We start from the raw sequence: 24,049 nt of genomic DNA on the forward strand, positions 1-24,049 counted from the left end.
TTGCTCTGCTTTTGGAACTAAAGAGTTTAGAGTCTCTAAAAATGTGATTGCTCTTAGCCAGACCCTGTAGATGTCATTGGTCAAATGCTTCACAAACTGTTTCTTACCTTTCAGCTTCATTAAGCAAGAGGAGGGGCTTAGGTGCTGAGTGACTTTTACAGCTAATGATACAGATGTCAAAACTTCAGTCCCTTCTTGGGAAGCAACACGTTGTGTTTGTTTAATTAAACAATATATTTTTATTCTAATTTTAAAGTTAGTGCGCCCATTTCAGAATATTTGAAAAATACACAAATGTGTAAAGAAGATCATTTCCCATTCCATCAGAGACAGTGACCATTACCATCATAAGACTTTTCCCTCCCAGCGGGCTGTATTTACTTTTGTGCTTCACCTGGCTTCCCAGGGAGGACAGATGCTCCCTGCTCCAACCCAGGCACAGTTCCTGTCCCCTAACAGTTCTTCTTAACGTTTTTGAAATTCAGATGTGTTTTGAAATTCTGTTTTTTTTTTTTTTTTTTTTTTTTGCTGTTTGCGGGCCTCTCACTGTTGTGGCCTCTCCCGTTGCGGAGCACAGGCTCTGGATGCGCAGGCTCAGCGGCCATGGCTCACGGGTCCAGCCGCTCCACGGCATGTGGGATCCTCCTGGACCAGGGCACGAACCCGCGTCCCCTGCATCGGCAGGCGGACCCTCGACCACTGTGCCAGCCAGGGAAGCCCGAAATTCATATTTTTAATGTTGCTGTCCCTTGGAGAATTGCAAGGGACAATTGGTGGTTTACAAGCACCTGTCATGGAATCAAGGAAATGTGTGTTGTATGCGTGTGCTTTTTTAAAAAGAATTTAGGAAAGTTAAAAAGAGAAAGTTACAGATTTGAATGTTTTTTTCCACTGTGAAAATGTTCCTGCTTCATTGAACGTGCTTTGAAAAATAGGCTTTTTAACAGCTATGTTGTATTCCATCCCAAGGCTATAATAGTTTGAGTACTCAATAGTTTGAGTATAATAGTTTGAGTACTTGGCGTACTCAAGGCTATAATAGTTTGAGTATTCAATAGTTTGAGTATAATAGTATTGAGTACTCAAAGAAGAATTGTTTAGAAGCAAAAATTAAATGTTGGAATCAGAATCCCTTGCAGCCTCTTGCCTCTGGAGGAGTTCAAGGAGGGTTGATGTGTTGGGGAGGGATACCGCCGGCTGTAGGAACTGGAACTAGCTCATCTTTAAAGTCCTTGGCAAGCATTCTATGCTGTTGGTTCCAAGGGTCACTTTGCTTTAGTTGAAAACACTGGTTAAAAGTGAGTTATATCAGAACTGGTATTGGCGCAGTGCCACTATTTTGAGACGAGGCAGTATAAGCGTTGGACTTGAAAAGGTCATTCTCAAGTGAATACCACCTGACTCAAATTACCAAAAGTGTCTTCTTATTTGATGTTAAAAATTCAAACACGAATGATATTGCACAATTGAAAAAGCTACTCGTGAAAACATAAAGTTTAAGTTGAGGTAATTTCTTTATAATGAATTAGTATTTTTGTTCTTTTTTTCTAAACCTGAACTTAGAAAGAATAAGAATAAGGAAAGAATAAGAGGAAAGAATACGTTCTAGCCCTACTTTTTTCTTTAAAATTATTAGCAACAGGTATATTTTACTACTGAAGACTTTTAAAGTAGCTAGAGTTTAAAAAAAAAAAAAAAGTAGTATATCTGTAGATATTCACCTAGAAGGAGATCTGATTTTGGTTAAGTAAGGAAAGCAAGCTGCAGGAAATATGTATAGTACTTATTCTTTCCACAAATACTTGAGCACCTTCTGAGAGTCAGGCATTTTACAGACGTATACATGGCAACTTTTTGCATAGGAAAAGGTGTGCAAGGTGATGGATTACCTCTTGGGAGTGGGAGTGGAGGCGGGAGCAGTGAAGGGGAGGACACTTGTAGTGGTGCTCTTGAGCCCAGCCCAGCCCTGCAGCCCCATGTGAGCATTGCCTAGTGGTGGCTGTGTGGACAGCCTGGGTTCAGATTTGCATTGTGGTGCTACAGTTTACCAGCTGCAAGTTACTTGACCTCATTTGGAGCCTCAGTTTCTTTGACTGCATGATGGGCTAACAGCAGTATCTATCTTAGGGTGCTTGTGAGGATTACATGTTATAATACACCTAAATAATAATACTACCTAGTAAGCACTCAGTAAGTGTTAGCTATTATTATGCATTATAGAGTTTAAAAGTAAAGAAAATTGAAGAAGACAGTGGGGGTTGTGCAGTGGACCGGCTGTTCTGGGGGTAGCAGACATCCAGAGTGGCCCTAACCCACAGGTGTTGCCACTCTGTTTCGTCCCAGGTGTTTGAGAGGCAGCTGCAGCTGGCCGTGTCTCTCAGGAAACCCTTGGTGATCCACTGCCGAGAAGCTGATGACGATCTGCTGAAAATCATGAAAAAATTTGTGCCTCCGGACTACAAGATTCACAGGTGAGAGTCGAGGACTTCAGTGGGCAGATGAAGTGAACATGTTCCTCTGTCTAGGACGTTCGTGGGAAAACAAATTCAGTGAGGAGTGGATTGATGATGTTACGTGTTTACATAGAATCTTTTCTCAAGATTAACTATCAGGTTGACCCATGTGAAATTTCTGATATTTGACCATTTTTTAACCTAAAAAACGGCAACTTCATATGGTTTGAGCTAATACCCTAAATCCCTGTGACCCCCATTGAATGAAGCAGGCTGTAGTGGAGGCTCGGTTCGCAGAACTGAGAGCTGTTGATCTTGGGAGAGGCTGCTGTGGGTCCAGTGACTGAGCACACAGAGAACATTCCAGGGCACCTGAAAAGAAATTTTCTCTCCTACTTCGAATTTGAAAGCTCATCCCTCCCCACTTCCCCCACCCGCAGTTAAAGTCCAAGATGTATTTTCTCTAAATGGTATCTAGGGGTTCTCCAGTTTGGTAAACTCACCAACCTGCCCTGGTGTGTCTGTCCTGGGCATGGGCTTGGCTTAGGGGGCCCTGGGGAGCAGTGGGAGACAGTCAGCTGGCGACTCTGCAGAGGGCGTGGGGCTGAGGTGGGCACAGGGTGCCCTGGGAACCAGAGGAGAGGCCCTTAGCTGCGTCTGGCTACAACGAGGTCAGGAGGTGATGCCCACTGGCACTTTCATGATGGGTAAGATGGGTTAACTGAAAAAAACAGGGAGTCTAGAACCCGAGCCAGGTGGTGCCAGGTGGCTGAAGGGGTGAGGTTGTTAGGCCTCTAGAGCATTGCCTTCTAGGCGCCCAGGCAGAGAGAGTGACGCCTCTGAGTGGAGCCACCACCAGAGATGAGATGAGGCACAGTCACTCAGCCCTTCTGGACTAATGTGTACTGTACTAAGAACATGAACAGATGCAAGGTTAAGAGAAGAAAAGTCACCTGTAGGCCACTCCCCAGTGTTTTTAGTTTTTGTTTCCTTCTGGTTCATTTGATTACATGAACGTAGTTTTTACCTACTGTAGTTGTGATCCAGATGGGCTGCAGTTTTTAATTCTGCTCCTGACTGTGTTGGCTGTGAGTCCTTCCCTTGAATGCAGTCTTTGCATTTCTGAGAATTTACCCACCAAAAATAACTTAAAAGAGGTGAAATGTCCAGAGGGAGTTGGGGGCTTCTGCAGAGGGGATTATGAGAGAGCCCTGATCTGGAATTCTCTTCCTTGCAGGCATTGCTTCACCGGCAGCTACCCAGTCATTGAGCCCCTGTTGAAGTACTTTCCCAACATGTCCGTGGGCTTCACGGCGGTCCTGACTTACTCCTCTGCCTGGGAGGCCCGGGACTCTCTGAAACAGATCCCGCTGGAGAGGATCATCGTGGAAACTGATGCTCCCTATTTCCTGCCTCGACAGGTAAGGGTGTCTTCAAGCCGAGTTGAGGCACTGAGGAGAGAGGGTGGGAGGTGTGCAGTCCCTCTTGCAAGGTTGGCAGGAACAGAGCCACCAGTACCTTTCTAGGTCCCACCCTTGGCTGTGTAGATGTCTCCTCTCTGTTGCTTTGCAGAACCAAAGTCTAGGGGGCTGAGAAGCTGAAGGGTAACCACTCTCTTCCAGGCAGTGCAAAGCCCTACCCTGTAGAGGGTAGTCCAAGGAAGCATGGGACCCTGCTCACCCAGAGCCCCCCTGACTGGGACTCTCCCTGCACCTGCAGGTAAAGGGGTCTCTACACAGCTCCAAAGAGGCCCTGCTGGGCAAGGGCCGGGGAGGGAGTTGTGCGTGACAACTCTGCACAGAAGGCACAACGATATCCAGAATGCTTGGTGTCTTCCAGGTTCCCAAGAGCCTTTGCCAGTACGCCCACCCAGGCCTGGCCTTGCACACGGTTCGAGAGATTGCCAGGGTCAAAGACCTGCCACTCGCCTGCACCTTGGCCACCCTGCGTGAGAACACCTGCCGCCTCTACAGTCTTTAAGCAGAGAGGGTGCCGTCAGGAGTCTCCCAGAAAAGGTGATAAAAATCACATTACATAGTTTTTAAAAACCAGGACAAAAATGACTTTGGCTATATTTTTTAAATGTAGAGCATGTAGATATAGGGTGAGCAATGAACCTGGTCTGTCTTGAGTGAACTCAGGTTTAACCTTCATCCTTTTCTCTTCCCCGCCCTCCAGGATGACCAGCGGCCTGACAGGAGAAAGGCCGTGTGAGCTCTGCCTGTGTGTCCCTGCTCGAGGATGTTTGAGAGCCCGCTGGCATGGAGGACACCCGGACAGGATGTTTCCTGAGACCTCGTCGGAGGCTTCCGCTTCAGGCTGGTTGGGGGTGGGGCCGGCGTGCGCGGGGCTGGCGAGGGGTTCGGGCTGGCCTCCCGGCTGCAGTGCTCCAGGGCAGCCTGGGAAGAAGAGGAGGCTGATGTGAGGGCACAGCGAGCTTGCCCGCCCAGTGCCTGCCTCCACAGCTTGTGGTGCGAGCAGTCTGTGAGTAAAGTCACACTGCTCCTCAGCTAAGTGCACGTAGGCGTGTAGCTTGGTTCCTGGTTCTGCACTGTCAACACGAACCCCCGGTGGGAGATCTCCTCTGGGGGACATTTGCCAGAGACCTGTGTTAGAGGCTGATGCTCCTGCGGCCAGAGAAGGCAGCCCCTCCCTTCCCTGGGTGACTCTTCAGTCTGGCTCTCACTGTTGCTGCGTCAGCTCTGAGTTGGCACTGGTGGAAGGACCTTGGCTGCTGGTCTCACTGGTTCTACTGCCATCAGTATGGAGGGGCCAAAGGGGTGCTCATGGTCCAGGGAAAGTCCTGGCCGAGGAACATCTGGACAGACTGGGGGACTTGAGGAGGAAGCCTGCTTGAGGAAGACGACCCCGAGGAAGGTGATCCCACTTACCGAGGTCCCCAGGGCTGCAGCTCGATTGTGTTAAACTGACAGGGTCCAGTCTGCAGCAGATGCTGTCTGCTAGTCTGCCGTCAGGGGGTTCCAGCTGCCCTGTGCCCCACTCTGCCCCCTTCTCCTGGACCACTGGACCAAAAACACTCCTTCTGTTTCATCTCATGTAACAGCCCCTTGTGTGCCCCATCCAGGTCGAGAGGTAAACCAATTTAATTTTCCAAAGCTCTGCTGGCACTGCCCAGCCCTGTTCTATTGCCTATGCAGAACAAGAGGCCTGGTGTCCATGGATCTCCTGTTCCCCGTCCTGGGGCTCTCCCTTGCCTTGGCCTCTGCTGTGTCCTTTCTCCGTGGTGAAAGTGAGAGCCACTCCTTGGACTTTGAACAGCCAGGTCATCTCAAGTTCTGAGCTGTGCTCTGCTCCCTGCTGGTGCCTTGTAAAGGTGTGTTCATTACAGGTCCTGGAAGGTTATGACGGTCAAGGGTTAAGAGTGAGGATGCTCTGCATTTGGGACAGAAGGATCCTTTATTCCAACCTTCCTCAGTGCGACAGGCCACCCTGAGTCCCTTGTCTGTTTCTTGGAGGCCAATAGCTGAAATCGTAAGATCCAGTGCTTATGTTGGATGCCTCTAGGTGTTTGTGGAAGGTGCTTTTGAACCTCGTAACCTGCAAGGGAATGGACTTTACATTTCATATGTGGTATTTCCCTCTTGCCCCGGTACCCAAGTTGCTGGCCTGGGAAGTAGGCCTTAATTCAGTGTCGACCTTCCATGGATCAGCTGTGCGTCATCTGTGCCGCAGATTTGGCAAATCCGGGGCCTTGTTCTCCTGCTTGGAAGATTTGGAGGACTAAGGATTTCACAGTGCTTTGTTGTCACCCAATGAACTGTCCCTTATCCATCTCTTTCACAGCAAGGCCTGTACATCACAACTGCCTCCGAAGGAAACCAACCGGGCCTGTGTTCAAGGACTAAGAGTGATAACTCAGTGGATGTCTCTGAGCCATTGCAGTCTCCCTGCCAAAGTAAAGCACAAGGTGCTATATACTTTTATCTCCAGGATTTAGGATTATCATTTCTGTTACACAGTGAAACATTACCTGTGTGGGAGTGAAAGCTGGTTGGCATTGTTTTTGGATGGCTGACTTGATTGTTTTTGCTGTGTTGCCGGAATGCCTCTGTATCTCTGCCCCCTCGCTCCCTTTGACCATCTCTTTCTGAAAATAAAGTGATGGATCTTCAGCCAACTCCCATGGTCTCCATGTTCGTTTATATTTCTCAGAGTGTTAGCGATGGTTTAGTTGTTGACTAGCTTTGTAACCTGAGAATCCAAAGGTCTGGAGACATTCAAAAATGTACCTGTGCCTCAGCAAAATTCAACTGGAAAGGGCTTCCCTGGTGGCGCAGTGGTTAAGAATCCGCCTGCCAGTGCAGGAGACACGGGTTTGAACCCTGGTCCGGGAAGATCCCACATGCCACAGAGCAACTAAGCCCGTGCACCACAACTACTGAAGCCTTTGCTCTAGAGCCTGTAAGCCACAACTGCTGAGCCCGTGTGCCACAACTACTGAAGCCCGTGCGCCTAGAGCCCGTGCTCTGCAACAATAGAAGCCACTGCAATGAGAAGCCTGTGCACCACAACGAAGAGTAGCCCCCGCTCGCTGCAACTAGAGAAAGCCTGCGTGCAGCAACGAAGACCCAGTGCGGCCAAAAATAAATTAAAAAAAAAAAAAAAAAAAAAAAGATTTGCTAAAAAGAGTTAAAATTCAACTGAAAAGAAGAATCCCTGGTACCTTCTTAAAAGTTCTGCCCTTGAGCATTAACTCTCATTTTACTGCCTGGAAACACCCAGATACACTGCTGCTTCTTAGCAGTGAAAAATACATAGACACCTTCTTTGTTCCAGAGCAAAGCAGTAGGAGGAAGAAAAATTGAGTACACGAGGGTGTTGTTGATGACTTGGTTGTACTGTGGGCTTTGGACTGTGAACACTGATGCTGCTGGGTAAACTTTGGAGGAAATTCTGTTTCACTGCTTGCAGTCAGTCTTCCAGTTTTGTCCTAAGGTATCCTTGAACACAAGTAAGTGCTCAAGCCCAAAGTAAACCCGTCAAAAGGGAGGCTCTGTTCCAAGAATGGTAACGAAATTTGGAATCTGTTGATGCCTCATGTCAGATGCACAGTCGTTGGTTTGCGTATTTCCAGCACATTACTCACTGTCTCAGCTCTGTCCCAGCTGGACATATGGCAGCTGTGTCCACTGGACACAGTGATAGTCTCTTTGTGGCTGGAAGTCTGCTCTTGGCCTTTCTGGTGTTTTACATCTCTCTGTATTAAGTTTGGGACCAATAGTAATCATTTACGGCGAACACTCATTTTTGCCTCAGGCATTTCTGTAAGATCAGGGCAAAGAGCCACTGAAGTGTACGGTGCTTGAATAAAGTGTCCAGGATGGCAGCAGAACTGTCAGTCAGTGGCCAGGCAGCCCTGTGCTCCCTGTAAATGCTCATTTGTCAACGATGTTTGGAAGTGGATTCAGACTAAAGGAAGGTAGCCAAGCGTGGATCTCTACTGTCTGTACACCGTCGTAAGAGAATTTATTACCCCTGTGTAAGTGTGTAAGATGTTAAACACGGGCTTCCCTGGTGGCACAGTGGTTAAGAATCCGCCTGCCAATGCAGGGGACATGGGTTTGATCCCTGGCCTGGGAAGATCCCGTATGCCACGGAGCAACTAAGCCCGTGCTCCACAACTAATGAGCCTGTGAGCCACAACTACTGAGGCCGAGTGCCACAAGTGCTAAAGCCTGTGCGCCTAGAGCCTGTGCTCTGCAACAAGAGAAGCCACGACAATGAGAAGCCCTCGCACTGCAATGAAGAGTAGCCCCCTCTCGCCACAACTAGAGAAAGCCAACGCACAGCAACGAAGACCCAACGCAGCCAAAAATTAAAACAAATAAATTAATTTAAAAAAAGTTAAATACATGAGCTGTTATACTAGTGTACTGGGTATATTATAAAATAAAGTTTTTTATAAGGAGGGTTTTTTTTTTCTGCAGCAAATATCTTGCTCAGCCCAGGGGTATATACAGCTGCTTCAGAGAACCGGAAGTTAGTGGTGTCGGGAAGTGACACGTGCAGGAACAGGTCCAAGAAGGCTGACGTGGGACCAGGTTTGAAATGCTACGTTTTCTCAAGTGTGTTGCCTGTTTCCTGTGATCACTTTTATTTCTGCTGGTTGTTGACTTGAAATTGTCCTCAGCCCACTCCAAGTTGACCCCATGTATTATGAAAGAAAATGAAAAACAGAAACAGAAGGAATCCCTAGGACCCCAAGCAGCAGGGCAAGAGGGTGACATTGGTAGAGAAGCAGCCGAACGTGGGGGAGTGGGGGCCTGAGCCCACAGCTCTGGGTGAGTCGGAAACGTGTTTGATATGTAACCTTGGGAAGTCACTAAATTCCTCTGAACTTCAGTTTCCCCCCTCTGAAGTGTGTCTTTTGTGAAAATTCACTGAAATTACATTAAGTTCATGTAAGAAGTATTTAGAACAGTGCTGGTGCACAGCAAGAATGCTGTAAATGGTGGCTATCAGGATAATTGAATGTCTCCTATGTGCAGGTGTCCTCGTGGGACATACGTGTTCAATCTTGATAGTGACCGGGGTGGGGTGGGTGTTTTACATGGGAGGAGCCTGAGAAGTTCAGTGTCGTGTGCTGGACCAGACAGCTGGTGTTCAGATTCAGGTCTGAGCCTGAAGCCCTCAGCTTTCCACCCCACCATGCTGCCTGGGGCAGGTGAGAGAGCCCGACCAGAGTGGGCGCTTAACCTCTGTTTCTGGAGTGAATGACCTAGGCAAGTGGGAGAGAAGGCTTGTGTGTCCCTTGAGAAAGGAGTAAGGCCTTGTCTTTGTGGGCGAGCATCAGGTGACCAGCATTCCCCCCAGGGCCTGGCCCCCATCCTCCCCGGAGCCCCGTCTGGCTGCTTCTCCAGCAGGTCGGGAGCTGGTTTCTTGGGCCCTTTGACCATGTTTGAGTCTTGGTGCCTCCGCTGGGTGTTGAGAAGAGGGCGGTGGGCCTGGCTAGTGATGATCAGGGTTGCACCCCTACTAAGCTTTAGAGCTGGGACGTGCCTCGGCTCCAGGCCCGCGTGTGGGTCTCTGCATCAGAGCGAGTGTCTGGCTCATGGAGGCGGACTTCTGCTTCCTCTCTCCCTCCACCCAAGTAGTTCACCTGCTCTCCAATACCTTGGATTCCTCTAGTGGGGATGACACCTTTCAAAGTGTGATTACCACTTAGAGGCAGATGCTTTCAGAAGCAAGGGCTCGGTGAGCTACGTCACTGCGCGGCCAGGTAGTCAGGTGTGTGGTTCCCTGAGAGATGGAAGAGTGTGTGTGTGTGTGTGTGTTGTGTGCCCAATGCATGGGCATGGAGTTGACAGCAGAGCTGGGGCTTAGAGAGTTGGGCGGGGAGATAAGTGAAAGAGGGAACAGGACAGCTTTTTCATGCGCTCTCAGTTTTGTTGAGGGCACCCTGGCCAAGTCTGCATTTTCCTAAGTTATGTAAGAGTCCACACCCACTCTAAGCCAGGTGGGCCGACCTGGCTCTGCTGCCTGAATAGGACCCCGTGGCCTCTAAGCCACTTTATATATGCGCCTGGGGGTCTTGTTAAAATGCAGATCCTGATCTACTAGGGCGGGGGCGGGGCCTGAGACTCTGCATTTCTAAGAGGGTCTCTGATCATGTGACATTCCATGGACCATGTGTGCCTTCTCACACATGGTGTGAGGCATGGTGGTGGAGTTTCGGGGTGCCCAGTAAGTGTGATCAGTGGTTAGTGCTGTAGGGCTGTGCCTTGAGTGCTAGATGGCCAGAATTTCACTCGAGAAGATACTTGGCTCCTAGAGGGAGCCCTTTGTGACAGAGGTTTCTTCAGAATATGGATGTTACCCCAGCTTCGCAGAGGGGCATCCTGCGTGTTTCCGATGGGTGCGCACCTGTCGGGATGGGTGGTGCTCCTCCCCTCGTGATCACGCATCCATTGTCAATAGCTCTCAAGTCAGTTCACGTGTTTATACCAAAGAGCAAGTGACTGATAAGTGACATTCCTCCCAGGAAGACTGGGTCTTCACTGGAATTCAGTTGTGGAACTTAAGGACCAAGGCTCACTTCAGCTGTGAGCTGGAGTTGGAAGTGGTTTTGGATATCAACCTCGTGTTCCAAATCAGTGAAGGAACCAAGGTAATGGCCAGCCTTGGCCACATGAGGTGGCGTCTGCTGTGCCAGGTCTTTTCAGTGGACGAGGAGGAAGGAGGAGGAGTTAGGTCAGCCGTCCAGCAGTGGCTCTAGCCATTGTTAGCGGCCCACTCAATCTAACTTCAAACTCAGGCTCTCACATTCCCAGCATCTTTTTCTGCCCATGGATGTCAGTGCAACGGCTGTTGGCTCTGATAGTGTCACCTGAAGTTTTCCTGTCCACACAGGCCTTGCTGGTTGTTAATAAGCTCTCTGTGCAGCTTTGCATCGGGAAGCTCTGATATTTGAAGGAACTTTGTCTTCTCCTTTTTCTCCTCTGTCTCGCCCCTCCTTCCCCCTTTCTGTCCACCTTCTCTCCCCCACCTCCATTCCCCCAGTAGCCTTATCTGCTTGTAGAAATGGGTCTAATTTGGTTTTCTAAGCATTGACACCTCGTTGCTACATGTTCTTCTTTTCTCTTCCCTTTGACCATAGGCCAAGAATGGGGCAGGGGGTGTTTTTCAGTGAAATGTGAAATTTTCCTCTTTCCTGAAATAAACATTTTGAACCTTCACCATCTAGTTTGAGCATTTATTCACCTCCTAGACTGGTACCCCTCAGAGCTGGGGGTGGTCTCGGAAGCGTTCTGGAAGCCAGGTGAATGCTTCTGAGGGTGGGAAAACGGAGAGGTGGCTGGACTCAGGGCCGGTCACTTGTGGGCTGGGGTTTCTGAAAAGCAAGAGGTCAAGTCAAAGTGCTGTGTCTGGGACTTCCTTGGGGGTCCAGCGGTTAAGACTCCGTGCTTCCACTGCGGGGGGCACGGGTTCGATCCCTGTAAGATCCCGCATACCGTGCAGCACAGCCAAAAAAAAACAAAACAAAAAAAACAAAAAAATAGTGCTGTGTCCGCCATTCTGCCAGTGCCGTCAAAGTTGGCTTTTCTTCCACAAGGTGACGGAGGTGGTGTGTTGTAATGGGGGGAGCGCTGGCCTCAGAATATGGACCGTGTGATTTGGGCACATCCCCTAAAAGCTGGGGGCCCTGGAACCAGTCCCCCGCAGGTACTGAGGGATGACTGTGTTTGGGAAAGAGGAATTAGGAGCTCTTTTGAGAGGCAGGGATGGGGAAGAAAACTTCTGTTTTGTCACCCATAGGCGGACTCACATTGGGACTCCGAGGAAACTGGAGAAAGGACTTACCGCTGGCGTCTTCCCAAAGGACGTCCTGAAGAAACTTCCCCAGGGTCTGGCCGTGCTGGTGGGACTGAGCCCCTGACAGCTTGATCCCAACGTCAAAGGGGGCGCTGAACTAGGAGGACCCAGGAATTGTCAGAGGTCACACCCTCCCGTGCGTGCCCCGCCTCCCCGCCCCATCCCAGTGGAGGCCCTGGGCTCTCAGGAGAGGGAGAGAGGGGGCCTGGGGTCCAGCAGGCACCACTGAGGGGACAGCTCAGCCAGGTTACCCTCCTGCCCAGGCCTAGTCTTACCATCCGCACCATCTTTAGGAGGCTTACCTTGTACCCTCTTTCCTTACCTCTGAGAAGGTTACTGATAAAAGCTGTGAAGTCCCCTAGATCAAGGTTCCCTGCTCCTTGCAGCTTAGGAAGACATAAGGTTGAATGGCCAGCGGTAGAGCTTCAGGCCCTGGCAGGGTGATCTGGGGAGCAGGGTTCTCCCTGGTGTACACAGCACTAGCCTGGGGGACGGTCTCTGCCCCCCACCTTCCTCCCTTCCCAGGTGGTCTTCCTCTCATTTGCACAGGCCTCTCCTTGTTCTGTGGGAAGTTGGACAGGAAGCTGACCCTTCCCTAGAACGATGCTCTGAGCCAAGTTTGTTCTTCTTTCTGTGCCTCCGTCTCATCCCTCCTCCAGGGAGAGCACCCCATTTCCCCTACTTTCTTGGCAGCCTATGAGATGATTTACTGGAGCTCAGTTTTGGGTGAATAGGGAGGAGCTCTGTTTTCGGCCACATCATCGTTTCTCACCTGGGGAGCGGAGACTATCTAGCTCCATTCATCCAGTAACTGCCTGGGTGCCTGGCCCTGTTGGTCACTGAGATTCTGGATGAGTTGATGCAGGGATCTTGGGTCTGAAAGGGAGCCCTCGGTCCTTGGTCCTCCTGCCTCCTTGCCCTCCAGACAGGACACGTCAGCCGCATTTTTCAGATGAAGGAGCTGAGGCCCCGACTTGGCTGGGGCCACAGAGGGAGGTGGAGGCAAGGGCCAGACTGCAGGCCCGAGTCCACCAGCCCTGGAGCCTCTTTGAGCCCCAGAGCCGCTGCCCTGCCCAGCCCTGTGTGCAGCCCTTGCCCTGGTCAGGCCCAGGCTGAGCCCCTTTCCCTCCGGGCAGGAGCCACTGTTGCTCCCATTTCACAGATGAGCAGAGATGCTCAGAGATGTTATTAAAACAACAGGTATCTGTTGGTCCCTTTTTTAAAATTTACCTCCCCCTCTTGTCTCCACCGTGAAGGTGGAGCAAGTGGAGATGATATGAGTGATTTTGGGGGAACTGAGGCCCCTCTGTTCCCTCCCTTCAGTAAATACTCATTTCCGCTCCACCCCTGTGGCTCATGCGGGTGGTTGGATGACCCCAGCCGACTTTGCAGCACCACGAGCACCAAGCTGGGGACCTGCTGGGCTGGTTTGCACCCTGGAACCAGCGACGGGCAACTGACGGGAGTCGCAGCAGCTGTTGGATAGGGGTGCGGCTTTGAGCAACTTGAAAAGGTGCCTTAGTGTCTCATGTGGTCAGTGGGGGATGGGTGGAACTTGGCCTCGAAAGCTTCCAGCTCTGAAACTTGATTGATTTCAGGAAAACTTTTGGAGGGGGTGTAGGGGCCTGGGATGAGTGAGGTGGGACCCTGGCCCTGGAGGGGTTCGGGGGGCACAGCCAGAGCTCTGTGGCCTGTGTCACAGGCCTCCCACCTGCCTCTGGCGTCTCACCACCTCCGACATTTCAGACTCCTGGTTCTAGCGGAGGTAGGGCCTGCCGTTTGCTCTGTGGAAACTGGAAACGTCCAGCCGTGAGTCATCAGCCACTGGAACCTCTTCCCCGCCTGGGCTAACTTAGGGCGTCTCTGGCCCCACTGGACCTGGCGGTCTCACCGGGAAAGTTCCCTGGTTTAGTCTAAGGATTTGCAGGCTGATGAGTGGGAACGTGGCGGGTGGGGTCGCACATGTGGTGGAGGAGGCGCCTGGCGAGGGTCAGAGGGCGAGGGTTGGGGATTTGACCCCTGAGGGGAGGAGAGGCTGGGGGTGGGTGGAGGCAGGCCAAGGCAGGGCAGAGGAGACTTCCTGGGCCACCTGCTCGCTCTCTGCCAGACGGGTGCTGGGGACACAGGGCTTGGGGACTGGAGTCCCCCAGACTGTGGGTCCCACCTCTTCCCCATGCAGGGCTGTGGCCCCTCAGCCCAGTGAGCTCCCTCGGCTGAACCTCGGTTCCTCATCTCTAAATGAGGGCACAGAAACCAGCCCCACTGACTTCACAGGTGGTTGTAGAGGTTAAATGCGAAGCAGGAGGGTAAAGCAGCCGGAGAGCGAGACCGCAGTTACTAACAGTAGTTACTAGGCACCACCCGGGGATTCTGGTTTCCCTGCGTGCGGGGATCTGTCCTCACCTAAACTCTTGTCAGAACCATTCCCTGGACCGCGGCTGCCCAGCAGGGGTAACTATAAAACGCCTTCACGCTTTCTCTCTCGTAGTCCTCCGTTTCTCTCTAAGTGGCTCCCCTGCCCCGTGAACTATTCATCAAAGCTCAAGCAAGCCTGATGAGCCCCATCCTCGTCTACAGGTGGGGGTTTGGTGAGAGCTGGGCTCACCGCTCACCTGTCCAGGCCGCCGCCTGGTAAGATTGGGTAAGGTAAGGTCCGAGGGGCCCCTGAGTCGATCAGAAAGTTTTCTGCAGGAAACGCCTCCAGTCTGTGACCAGCTCTTCCTTCCTGAGTGTCTATTTGCTGGCTCCCCTCTGAGATCACCTGGCATCTGCTGGCGCCCCCTCTCCCCTCTGCTTGAGGCTCATCCTAATACAGCAAAGTTGCTTAGATGTTTGCCTGTTGATCGGCAAAGCCGATCTCAGCAGAGCCCAGTGGTGCAGGGTCCACTGTTTTTGTGCTGTTTAATGTTCCTTGAGTGGCTGGTAAGTGAGTCCCTGTGGATGGCCGCCTCTCCACGCCCTACCCCGCCCCATCCCCTCCACTGCTGAAAGCATAAAGCTGCAGAGGGACCCACCTGGATTTCCAGCTCGTCCCCTGCGCCTTCCGCCTGACTTCTGACGTCTGCGTCAAGCCAGTCTTCCAGGGCCCGGGGCTTCGGTTTGGCTGACGGCTTCTTGGATTCCTTTCTCTGCTGGAAAGAGGAGGTGTTCTCCTTAGGGCCCTAAGCCCCCCTGTCCTTCCAGCAGCAGAGTGAGGTGTGGGCCCACGGTCAGACCCAGAGTCCTCCTTTGTGCTCTGGGAGAAGAAGGCTGAAGCGCAGAGAGGGTGAGCCACTGCCCAGCTCACGCAGCTCACGGCAGGGCTGCAATGGGATTCCCCAGTCAGAGTGCAGGCCTCGTGGGGGGACGTCTCACCTGTACTTTCTGGTGTTCGGGGCTCAGGAAGCTGGAGCCCGCCATGGCCAAGTCCACCCAGAGCACACTGAAGAGCAGCAGGCTGCAGACGGTCCCTGGGGAGGGCATGGCCTCGGCTGGCTGGGGACAGATGGGCCTGGAGGAGAGAGCATCTCTGGGCAGCATGCGCCCCCCTATTCCATCCCTTCTTTTCCCCCCGCTTCCCTCCCTGTGCCTCTGAGCCCAGCAGACAGGCTGAAGGGCTCTGACCTGGACCTGGGGCCATGATTGCTGAGTAGAGCGGCCCTTAGCGCTCTCTGCCCGCCTCCCCCGGGTAGGACTGATGGAAGGATGTGGGTGCTCTTTTCCAAGACTGTTCATCTGGGGGCAGAATGCTTGGCAATGGGACTCCCCGTGTCCTTTATCCCAGGCCCCGAGGACCTTGTGCCAAGTTTCTCGAGGATGTTTGAGGAAGCTGAACTGGCAAGGTCCCAGGAGACATGGGGGCCCTGGGGCGGCTCCCAAGCCCAGCTCTGAGCAACCAGGCTGCTCCAGGTCATGCCACCTCCCCGAGTTCAGATGGGCCTGCGGATGCCCGGCAGTGGAGGTGAATTAACCCATAAACAGACCCTCCCACACACAAGAGAGTGGCCAGAGTGCCTACCTGGGATTCCTGGTGGAGGTGGTGCCTGGTGGCTGTCTGGTCATTATATAGGCAGCCTGTGTTTGTTTTAAACCAGCAGCCCCACCTCAGGGCAGCCCAGTATCCGGGGGCTGATTGACATTCCTTGGGAACTAAAAATACTACGCACATTGTCCTCGGGGTAGAAATCAACAGCGGTGGGCAAACGCCCTGAGAGATGGCTGGGTGGCCTGGGACAGCCACGTGAGGTGGCCATCTGCTGCTCCTCTCTGCAAGCGTGCCTGGCCCTGGTTTAGGTGGGAGGGAGGAGAGTGGCCCTGGGTCTGGTCTGGCTTTGCTGCTCTGCGGCCTTGGCTTACTGGCCCTTCTGCCACTCCCTTCCTTCCGGGATAGAATGAGGTATCCTCACTCGAACTCAGGAGCTTGTCCTGCCCCTGCGCTCGCTGCTCTCCATGAGGGATGCTGCTCTGGCTCCCACAGACCCCGAGCACATGGGACGCTGGCTCATGGAACTCTCACACGTCCGAGAGGGAAGCCCCATTATTCAGATGAGGAAACTGTAGGGGAGCAGGGCAGAGACCATCTCCAACAGGGGCTGAACTCCAGTCTTTTTTTTTTTTTTTTAAATGTGTAGTATGATCCCATTTTATGGAAAAAATACAAGATAAAAATACAACAAATATAGACAGCCAACTATCTGGAAGGACATACGCTAATTTTTTCTTCTTTGTAATTATTTTTAGTGCTTAGGTTGAATATTCATTTGGTAATAAGAAACAAGCAAATAAGAAAAGTCTTACTTTTCTGTAACTCTTGGTAGAATCACATGCTCCGCCTTGCAAAAAAAACCTGAGTCTATAGATGCTGTAGTTTCAATTACCAACTCCCAAGAAATACAGGGGATGGATGAGTGTGTAAAGGAGACCCACAGGGATGCAATCAACCCAATACAAACTGAGGGCAACAATAAGGGGCAAGTGTCCAATCCCTTCTTTTGGGTGGTGGTGATGGCTCTGCTCAGCTTGGTCTTTCTTAATGTGCGGGCCTTTCTCCCCTCGCCCAGCCAGGTTCTGAGAGGGAGCAGAGTGCCCTGGGGGCAGGAGAGCCGGGACCTGGTGCTGCCACAGGTGACCACACACAGATTGGCCTTACGCAGATCACTGAGCGTCCCCCTGCTCACGGCTGCCTCTCACAGGGGCTTGAGGATTAACTGAGGTGATGGGTGTGAAATCCTTTGTAACCTGTCAAGTACCGCGCAGGTGACAACTGTTTTTTGTACCCTGGCCAGCCTTTGCCACGTCAGATGTTCGCGGACGAAGAGCGCATCAACCACGTGGGGGATTCCTTACGCGCCCGCAGCGGCTCATCCCACAGGATGCCCAGGTGGTGACTCCTAAGGGCTCGGTGAGCTGTCTGTGTAGACGTTCTAGCGTTTCAGAGGAGGAGCTCACTTCTGGCTGGGCTCGGGCTGGGAGGGTAGGAAGGGCTCCGTGATCCAGGCGGCGGAAGAGGAGCAGGGCTCTGAAGGGAGGGCACCGCTGCAGGCAGAGGGGCAGGAGCGGAGGGGAACAGCAGGCATGGGTGCAGACTGTGTGTGGCCCCAGTGAGAAGGCTGGCTGCTCGGAGGAGGGTGGCAATGGGGCGGGTTGTAAGAAAAGGCCTAGAAGGAGGTACGGGGTTGGGATGAGCACAGTTTGGAAGCTGGGGGCCCAAGGAGTTTGGGCCTGATCTGGAAGAGGGAGGCCACTGAAGGCTTTTGAGCAGAGGAGTGACAGGACATGACCTTAAAGACCTGGGAGGCTGCACCGTTATTTCACGGGGAGAAAACCTGAATGCCACAGGGACCACACTTTCCCCAAAGCCACGCAGCCCTGAGTGGCAGTGCCCGGACGCCTAGCCAGGCTCCTGAGCACGACGGGATGGGGCAGGGGAGCCAGCAGAACGCTGGTCATCCGATGACCGCCTGACTGAGATGGTCGTCAGGGGGCACTGGACCCTTGTGGAGACTCTAGGGACAGTGGGTGCCCGGGAGGGGCTGGACTGAGCCCCTCAGTAGAATGTGGGGACTGAGTACCTCCTGCTGGAAAACTTCTCACCACCAGTGCACTGGGGCGGGGGCCGGAATCCTCCCGCAGTCCCAGCAGAGTGTAAGTGTGTCACCTGGAGGCCTTCGCCCTTGCGGGCCACCTGAGCTGATGCCTCTTGGCCTCGGGGCTCAGAAGGGCTGAAGGTGGAGCAGGTGGGGAGATGCTAGAGAAGGCCTGCAGCTTTTTCAGAGCGTGGCCCGCCCTGCCCGCCCCCCCCTAAAAACCCCAAACAGACTATGGTGACCAGGCCCCACTGAGATGTGAGGCCTCCTTCAGTCCCGGCCCTGGAGACAGGAACTGCCAGTGTTGATCTTAGATAACACCCCGAAGGCAAACACCCACGGGCTGCTGCGTTCCCTTCCGGAGCAGAAAGGTGGCCTGCGGGCTGGAAAGCACCCGAAGCACATCCCGCAGAGCGGAGGCTGGTTGGGGGAGGAAGGAAGGATGCCGGAGCCACTGAGGGAGGGGGAGGTGGCACCCAGAAAGTACCTCGCTGCCCACCCCCGGCCGTGGACGGGGTGCAGGCTGGGGTGGGGACGCACGCAGACCTGAGCCCAGAGGCCTTTGAGGAGGACTGTGTGGCTCGGGGTGGGGAGGACTGACTTGGCCTCAGCATGTGTTTCCCCTCCTTTGAATGTGGATAATGCCAAGGCCAGTCTGTCCATTTGTCTTCTTCTCTGAACCTTCCTCTGGATTGCTTGCTGGTTGGTGGTTTCCTTCCCACAGCAGGGCCTTGAGGGCCTGGCCTCATCCACAGATAAGGGCGCATCATCACCGAATTAACTGCTGCATGTCAGTGGTGTCTGAGAACAAATTGTGTACACAGTCCACAGTCATTCTGTTTGTGCTGTTAAGTAGCTGGCTGAGCAGGGAGTTTTTTCATGAATTTGGCCAAACCTTGGTCTGAATGAGGCAGGTTCTGGGGTAATAGAAACGGGTTTCATTTTTTGAGATAGATAGGGCTCTTTGGCGGGGCTTATTTTTTTCTCCTTGTTCTGGCTTCCATAACTTGTAGAACAGCATCGATCACTAGAAGTATCATGCCAGTCATGCTATTAACAATTCCTTAGGAGTGCCATTAAAAAACGAAAAAGAAACAGATAAAATCCATTTTAATAATATACTGCAATATATTCAAAATACTATCAATTTGACATGTAATCAGTGTCATAAATGATTTAGATATTTGGCACTGGTTTTCTTTTTACTAAATTTTCAAAATCCATTGTGTATTATATTTTCACAGCACGTTTCAGTTCAGACCAGCCACATTTCCAGTGCTCAGCAGCTACTTGTGGCTCACGGCTACTGCACTGGACGAGCTCTAGATCATCATGGGTGTCACTCTTACAACTTCCACATCCTTAGCCCAGTGCTGTCTTATTCCTCCTGCTCCAAACACAACCTCTCCCACTGGGGCTTCCCTGTTCTCCTGCCATCGTGGGGCTGGAGCCCCCAGTATCGGTCTCCTATCTTCAGTCTTTCTCTCTACCAGCTTTTGCCCTCAGCGTTAAAATATGCCCAGGTCTCTCTAATCCTGGAAGGGTCTATTGATGCCTTCTTGCCCTCATGCTACCGTGTCCAGGCAGAAGTTCCTGTCCCTTATGGGTAGTGGCCCCTCCACACTCTGTAGCTTGACTCCCTGCACCGCCCGCCAACCACTGTGCTGAAACTGTTCTCAGAGCTACAGGTAGCGCAGTCTAGGGATGGCTAAGAGCCCTAGGATCTCAGGATGAGGCCTGTAGGGTCATCTCATCTCACCGCTGGGTGCAGGCGCAGTGGATGCATAGGGGAAGTGGTAAGAAAGCAGTCTTTTTTATGTCTCATCTTCAGATTCTGATCCAGTAAGTCTGCCGTGGGGCGTGAGAATCTGTATTTCTCAGATACTGAACAAGTATCTGAGGCACTTGCTTTCTGATTATAAAATAATGTTTCCAGAAGAAAATTTGGCCATATGTAAGATAAACTCTCACCATGTATATTTGAACTTATTCTGGAAAATTTCAACCATACAATGAAAGCAGAGAGAGTAATACGATGAGTCTCCACAAGCATTCATCATCAGTTCCAACATTTATCAGCATCTTGCTTCGTGTATTTGCCCCACATACTCTTTTTCCTTTGGGAGGAATATTCTAAAAGCAAATCTCAGCAATCATGTAACTGCAGCCTTAAAATCTTCAGGGTGTAACTTTAACTGATAAAACACACTCTCTTACCCTACAACAACCCCCTTACCTCAACCTGATTCTTTTTCTATTGTTCCTTTCTACATTTATTACCAGTTTTTCCTTCAGCAATTATTTTATCACCTTGATATACAGTTTGTAAAGGAAAGGCAAGAAAAATACATCATTTGTTTTCTTTTTCGGTACGCGGGCCTCTCACTGTTGTGGCCTCTCCCGTTGCGGAGCACAGGCTCCGGACGCGCAGGCTCAGCGGCCATGGCACATGGGCCCAGCCGCTCCCGCGGCATGTGAGATCTTCCCGGATTGGGGCACGAACCCGTGTTCCTTGCATCGGCAGGCGGACTCTCAACCACTGCGCCACCAGGGAAGCCCTACATTATTTTTTTTCTACTTACTAATGTTCAAAATAAGGACAGTCTCTAGATCCATCCACGTCTCTACAAATGACCCAATTTCATTCCTTTTTATGGCTAATATTCCATTGTATATATGCACCACATTTTCTTTATCCATTCATCTGCCGATGGGCATTTAGGTTGCTTCCATGTCCTGGCTATTGTAAATAGTGCTGCAATGAACATTGGGGTGCGTGTGTCATTTTGAATTACTGTTTTCTCTGGTTATCTGCCCAGGAGTGGGATTGCTGGGTCATATGATAATTCTATTTTAGGTTTTCTAAGAACCCTCCATACTGTTCTCCATTGTGGCTATATCAATTTACATCCCCCCCAGCAGCGCAAGAGGGTTCCCTTTTGTCCACACCCTGTCCAGCATTTGTTGTTTGTAGATTTTCTGTTGATGCCCATTCTAACTGGTGTGAGGTGATAACCTCATTGTAGTTTTGATTTGCATTTCTCTAACGATTAGTGATGTCGAGCACCTTTTCATGTGATTCTTGGCCATCTGTATGTCTTCTTTGGAGAAATGTCTATTTAGGTCTTCTGTCCATTTTTTGATTGGGTTGTTTGTTTTTTTAATATTGAGCTGCATGAGCTGTTTATATATTTTGGAGATTAATCCTTTGTCCATTTGTTTGTTTGCAAATATTTTCTCCCATTCTGAGGGTTGTCTTTTGGTCTTGTTTGTAGTTTCCTTTGCTGTGCAAAAGCTTTGAAGTTTCATTAGGTCCCATTTATTTTTGTTTATATTTCCATTACTCTAGGAGGTGGATCGAAAAAGATCTTGCTGTGATTTATGTCAAAGAGTGTTCTTCCTATGTTTTCCTCTAAGAGTTTTATGCTGTCCGGTCTTACATTTAGGTCTGTCATCCATTTTGAGTTTATTTTTGTGTATGGTGTTGGGGCATGTTCTGATTTCATTCTTTTACATGTAGCTGTCCAGTTTGCCCAGCACCACTTATTGAAGAGACTGTCTTTTCTCCATTGTATATCTTTGCCTCCTTTGTCATAGATTAGTTGACCATAGCTGTGTGGGTTTATCTCTGGGCTTTCTACCCTGTTCCATCGATCTATATTTCTGTCTTTGTGCCAGTACCATATTGTCTTGATTACTGTAGCTTTGTAGTATAGTCTGAAGTCAGGGAGTCTGATTCCTCCAGCTCTGTTTTTTTCCCTTAAGATTGCTTTGGCTTTTGGGGGTCTTCTGTGTCTCCATACAAATTTTAAGATTTTTTGTTCTAGTTCTGTACAAAAATGCCACTGGTAATTTGAAAGGGATTGCCTTGAATCTGTAGATTGCTTTGGGTAGTATAGTAGTTATCACAGTATTGATTCTTCCAATCCAAGAACATGGTGTATCTGTCCATCTGTTTGTGTCATCTTTGATTTCTTTCATCAGTGTTTTACAGTTTTCTGAGTACAGGTCTTTTACCTCCTTAGGTAGGTTTATTCCTAGGTATTTTATTCTTTTTGTTGCACTGGTGAATGGGATTGTTTCCTTAATTTCTCTTTCTGATCTTGCATTGCTAGAGTCCAGGAATGTGAGAGATTTCTGTGCATTACTTTTGTATCCTGCAACTTTACTACATTCATTGATTAGCTCTAGTAGTTTTCTGGTGGCATCTTTAAGGTTATGTATAGTATCATGTCATCTGCAGACAGTGATATTTTACCTCTTCTTTTCCAATTTGTATTCCTTTTATTTCTTTTTCTTCTCTGATTGCCATGGCCAGGACTTCCAAAACTATGCTGACTAATAGTGGTGAGAGTGGACATGCTTGTCTTGTTCCTGATCTTAGAGGAAATGCTTTCTGTTTTTAACCATTGAGAATGATGTTTGCTGTGGGTTTGTCGTAAATGGGCTTGATTATGTTGAGGTAGGTTCCCTCTTTTCCCACTTTCTGGAGAGTTTTTATCATAAATGGGTGTTGAGTTTTTCAAAAGCTTTTTCTGCATCTATTGAGACGATCATATGTTTTTCTTCTTCAATTTGTTAATATGGTGTATCACGTTGATTGATCTGCATATATTGAAGAATCCTTTCATCCCTGGCATAAACCCCACTTGATCATGGCGTATGATCCGCTTAATGTGTTGTTGGATTATGTTTGCTAGTATTTTGTTGAGGATTTTTGCATCTATATTCATCAGTGATATTGGTCTGTAATTTTCTTTTTTTGTAGTATCTTTGTCTGGTTTTGGTATCAGGGTGATGGTGGCCTCATAGAATGAGTTTGGGAGGGTTCCTTCCTCTGCAATTTTTTGGAAGAGTTTGAGAAGGATGGGTGTTAGCTCTTCTCTAAATGTTTTATAGAATTCACCTGTGAAGCCATCTGGTCCTGGACTTTTTTTGTTGGAACATTTTTTTGTTTTGTTTTTTTGTTTTTGTGTTACATGGGCCTCTCACTGCTGTGGCCTCTCCCGCCGCGGAGCACAGGCTCCAGACACACAGTCTCAGCGGCCACGGCTCACGGGCCCAGCCGCTCTGCGGCACGTGGGATCCTCCCGGACCGGGACATGAACGCACGTCCCCTGCATCGGCAGGTGGACTCTCAACCACTGCGCCACCAGGGAAGCCCTCTTGGAACGTTTTTAATCACAGTTTCAATTTCCTTACTTGTGACTGGTCTGTTCATCTTTTCTGTTTCTTCCTGGTTCAGTCTTGGAAGGTTATACCTTCCTTAGAATTTGTCACTTCTTCCAGGTTGTCCATTTTATTCACATAGAGTTGCTTGTAGTAGTCTCTTATGATGCTTTCTATTTCTGTGGTGTCTGTTGTAACTTCTCCTTTTTCATTTCTAATTTGAGTCCTCTTCCTCTTTTTCTTGATGAGTCTGGCTAAAGGTGTATCAATTTTGTTTATCTTCTCAAAGAACCAGCTTTCAGTTTTATTGATCTTTGCTAATGTTTTCTTTGTTTCTGTGTCATTTATTTCTGCTCTGGTCTTTATGATTTCTTTCTTTCTACTAACTTTGGGTTTTGTTTGTTCTTCTTTCTCTAGTTCCTTTAGTTGTAGGGTTAGATTGTTTATTTGAGATGTTTCTTGTTTCTTGAGGTCGGCTTGTATTGCTATAAACTTCCCTCTGTGAACTGCTTTTGCTGCATCCCATAGGTTTTGGATCGTCGTGTTTTCATTGTGATTTGTCTCTAGGTATATTTTGATTTCCTCTTTGATTTCTTCAGTGTTCTCTTGGTTACTTAGTAACGTATTGTTTAGCCTACATGTGTTTGTGTTTTTTTACGTTTTTCTCCCCCTGTAATTGAGTTCTAATCTCATAGTGTTGAGGTCGGAAAAGATGCTTGATATGATTTCAGTTTTCTTAAATTTACCAAGGCTTGATGTGTGACCCAAGATGTGATGTATCCTGGAGAACGTTCCATGTGCACTTGAGAAGAAATGTAATCTGCTGTTTTTGGATGGAATGTCCTATAGATATGAATGAAATCTGTCTGGTCTTTTGTGTCATTTAAAGCTTGTGTTTCCTTATTAATTTTCTGTCTGGATCATCTGTCCATTGGTGTAAGTGCGGTGTTAATGTCTCCCACTATTATTGTGTTAGTGTCAATTTCCTCTTTTATAGCTGTTAGCAGTTGCCTTATGTATTGAGGTGTT

General features: G+C 49.9%; 2 protein-coding genes across 27 annotated transcripts in view; one reads left to right on the plus strand and one right to left on the minus strand.

Annotated features, from left to right (window-relative positions):
- Positions 1 to 24,049, plus strand: part of TATDN2 (TatD DNase domain containing 2) — a 64,687-nt gene that overhangs the window by 13,288 nt on the left and 27,350 nt on the right. For 15 of the 26 annotated variants that reach the window (XM_089919676.1, XM_089919679.1, XM_089919683.1 and 12 more), the window contains exons 5-8: positions 2,344 to 2,471; positions 3,691 to 3,874; positions 4,293 to 4,468; positions 4,632 to 17,166. In XM_089919676.1, the coding sequence (XP_089775802.1) occupies positions 2,344 to 2,471; positions 3,691 to 3,874; positions 4,293 to 4,433 (453 nt within the window). In that variant the 3' untranslated portion in view covers positions 4,434 to 4,468; positions 4,632 to 17,166. Of the gene's footprint in view, positions 1 to 2,343; positions 2,472 to 3,690; positions 3,875 to 4,025; positions 4,173 to 4,273; positions 4,469 to 4,631; positions 17,167 to 24,049 lie in introns of those variants that run through there. The other 11 variants (XM_089919686.1, XM_089919694.1, XM_089919689.1 and 8 more) reach the window with 11 other exon arrangements.
- On the minus strand, positions 11,636 to 15,728 carry GHRL (ghrelin and obestatin prepropeptide). Its single transcript, XM_030759418.2, has 3 exons — positions 15,141 to 15,728; positions 14,801 to 14,917; positions 11,636 to 11,883 (listed from the first exon to the last, which is right to left on the minus strand). The coding sequence occupies exons 1-3, from the start codon at positions 15,498 to 15,500 to the stop codon at positions 11,671 to 11,673; spliced, it is 690 nt and encodes a 229-aa protein (XP_030615278.2). The 5' UTR covers positions 15,501 to 15,728; the 3' UTR covers positions 11,636 to 11,670.

This window comes from Delphinapterus leucas, chromosome 10 (assembly GCF_059928025.1).
Source record: "Delphinapterus leucas isolate spDelLeu-1000000601 "Yukka" chromosome 10, BTC_Dleu_Yukka2, whole genome shotgun sequence".
Lineage (NCBI taxonomy): Eukaryota > Metazoa > Chordata > Mammalia > Artiodactyla > Monodontidae > Delphinapterus > Delphinapterus leucas.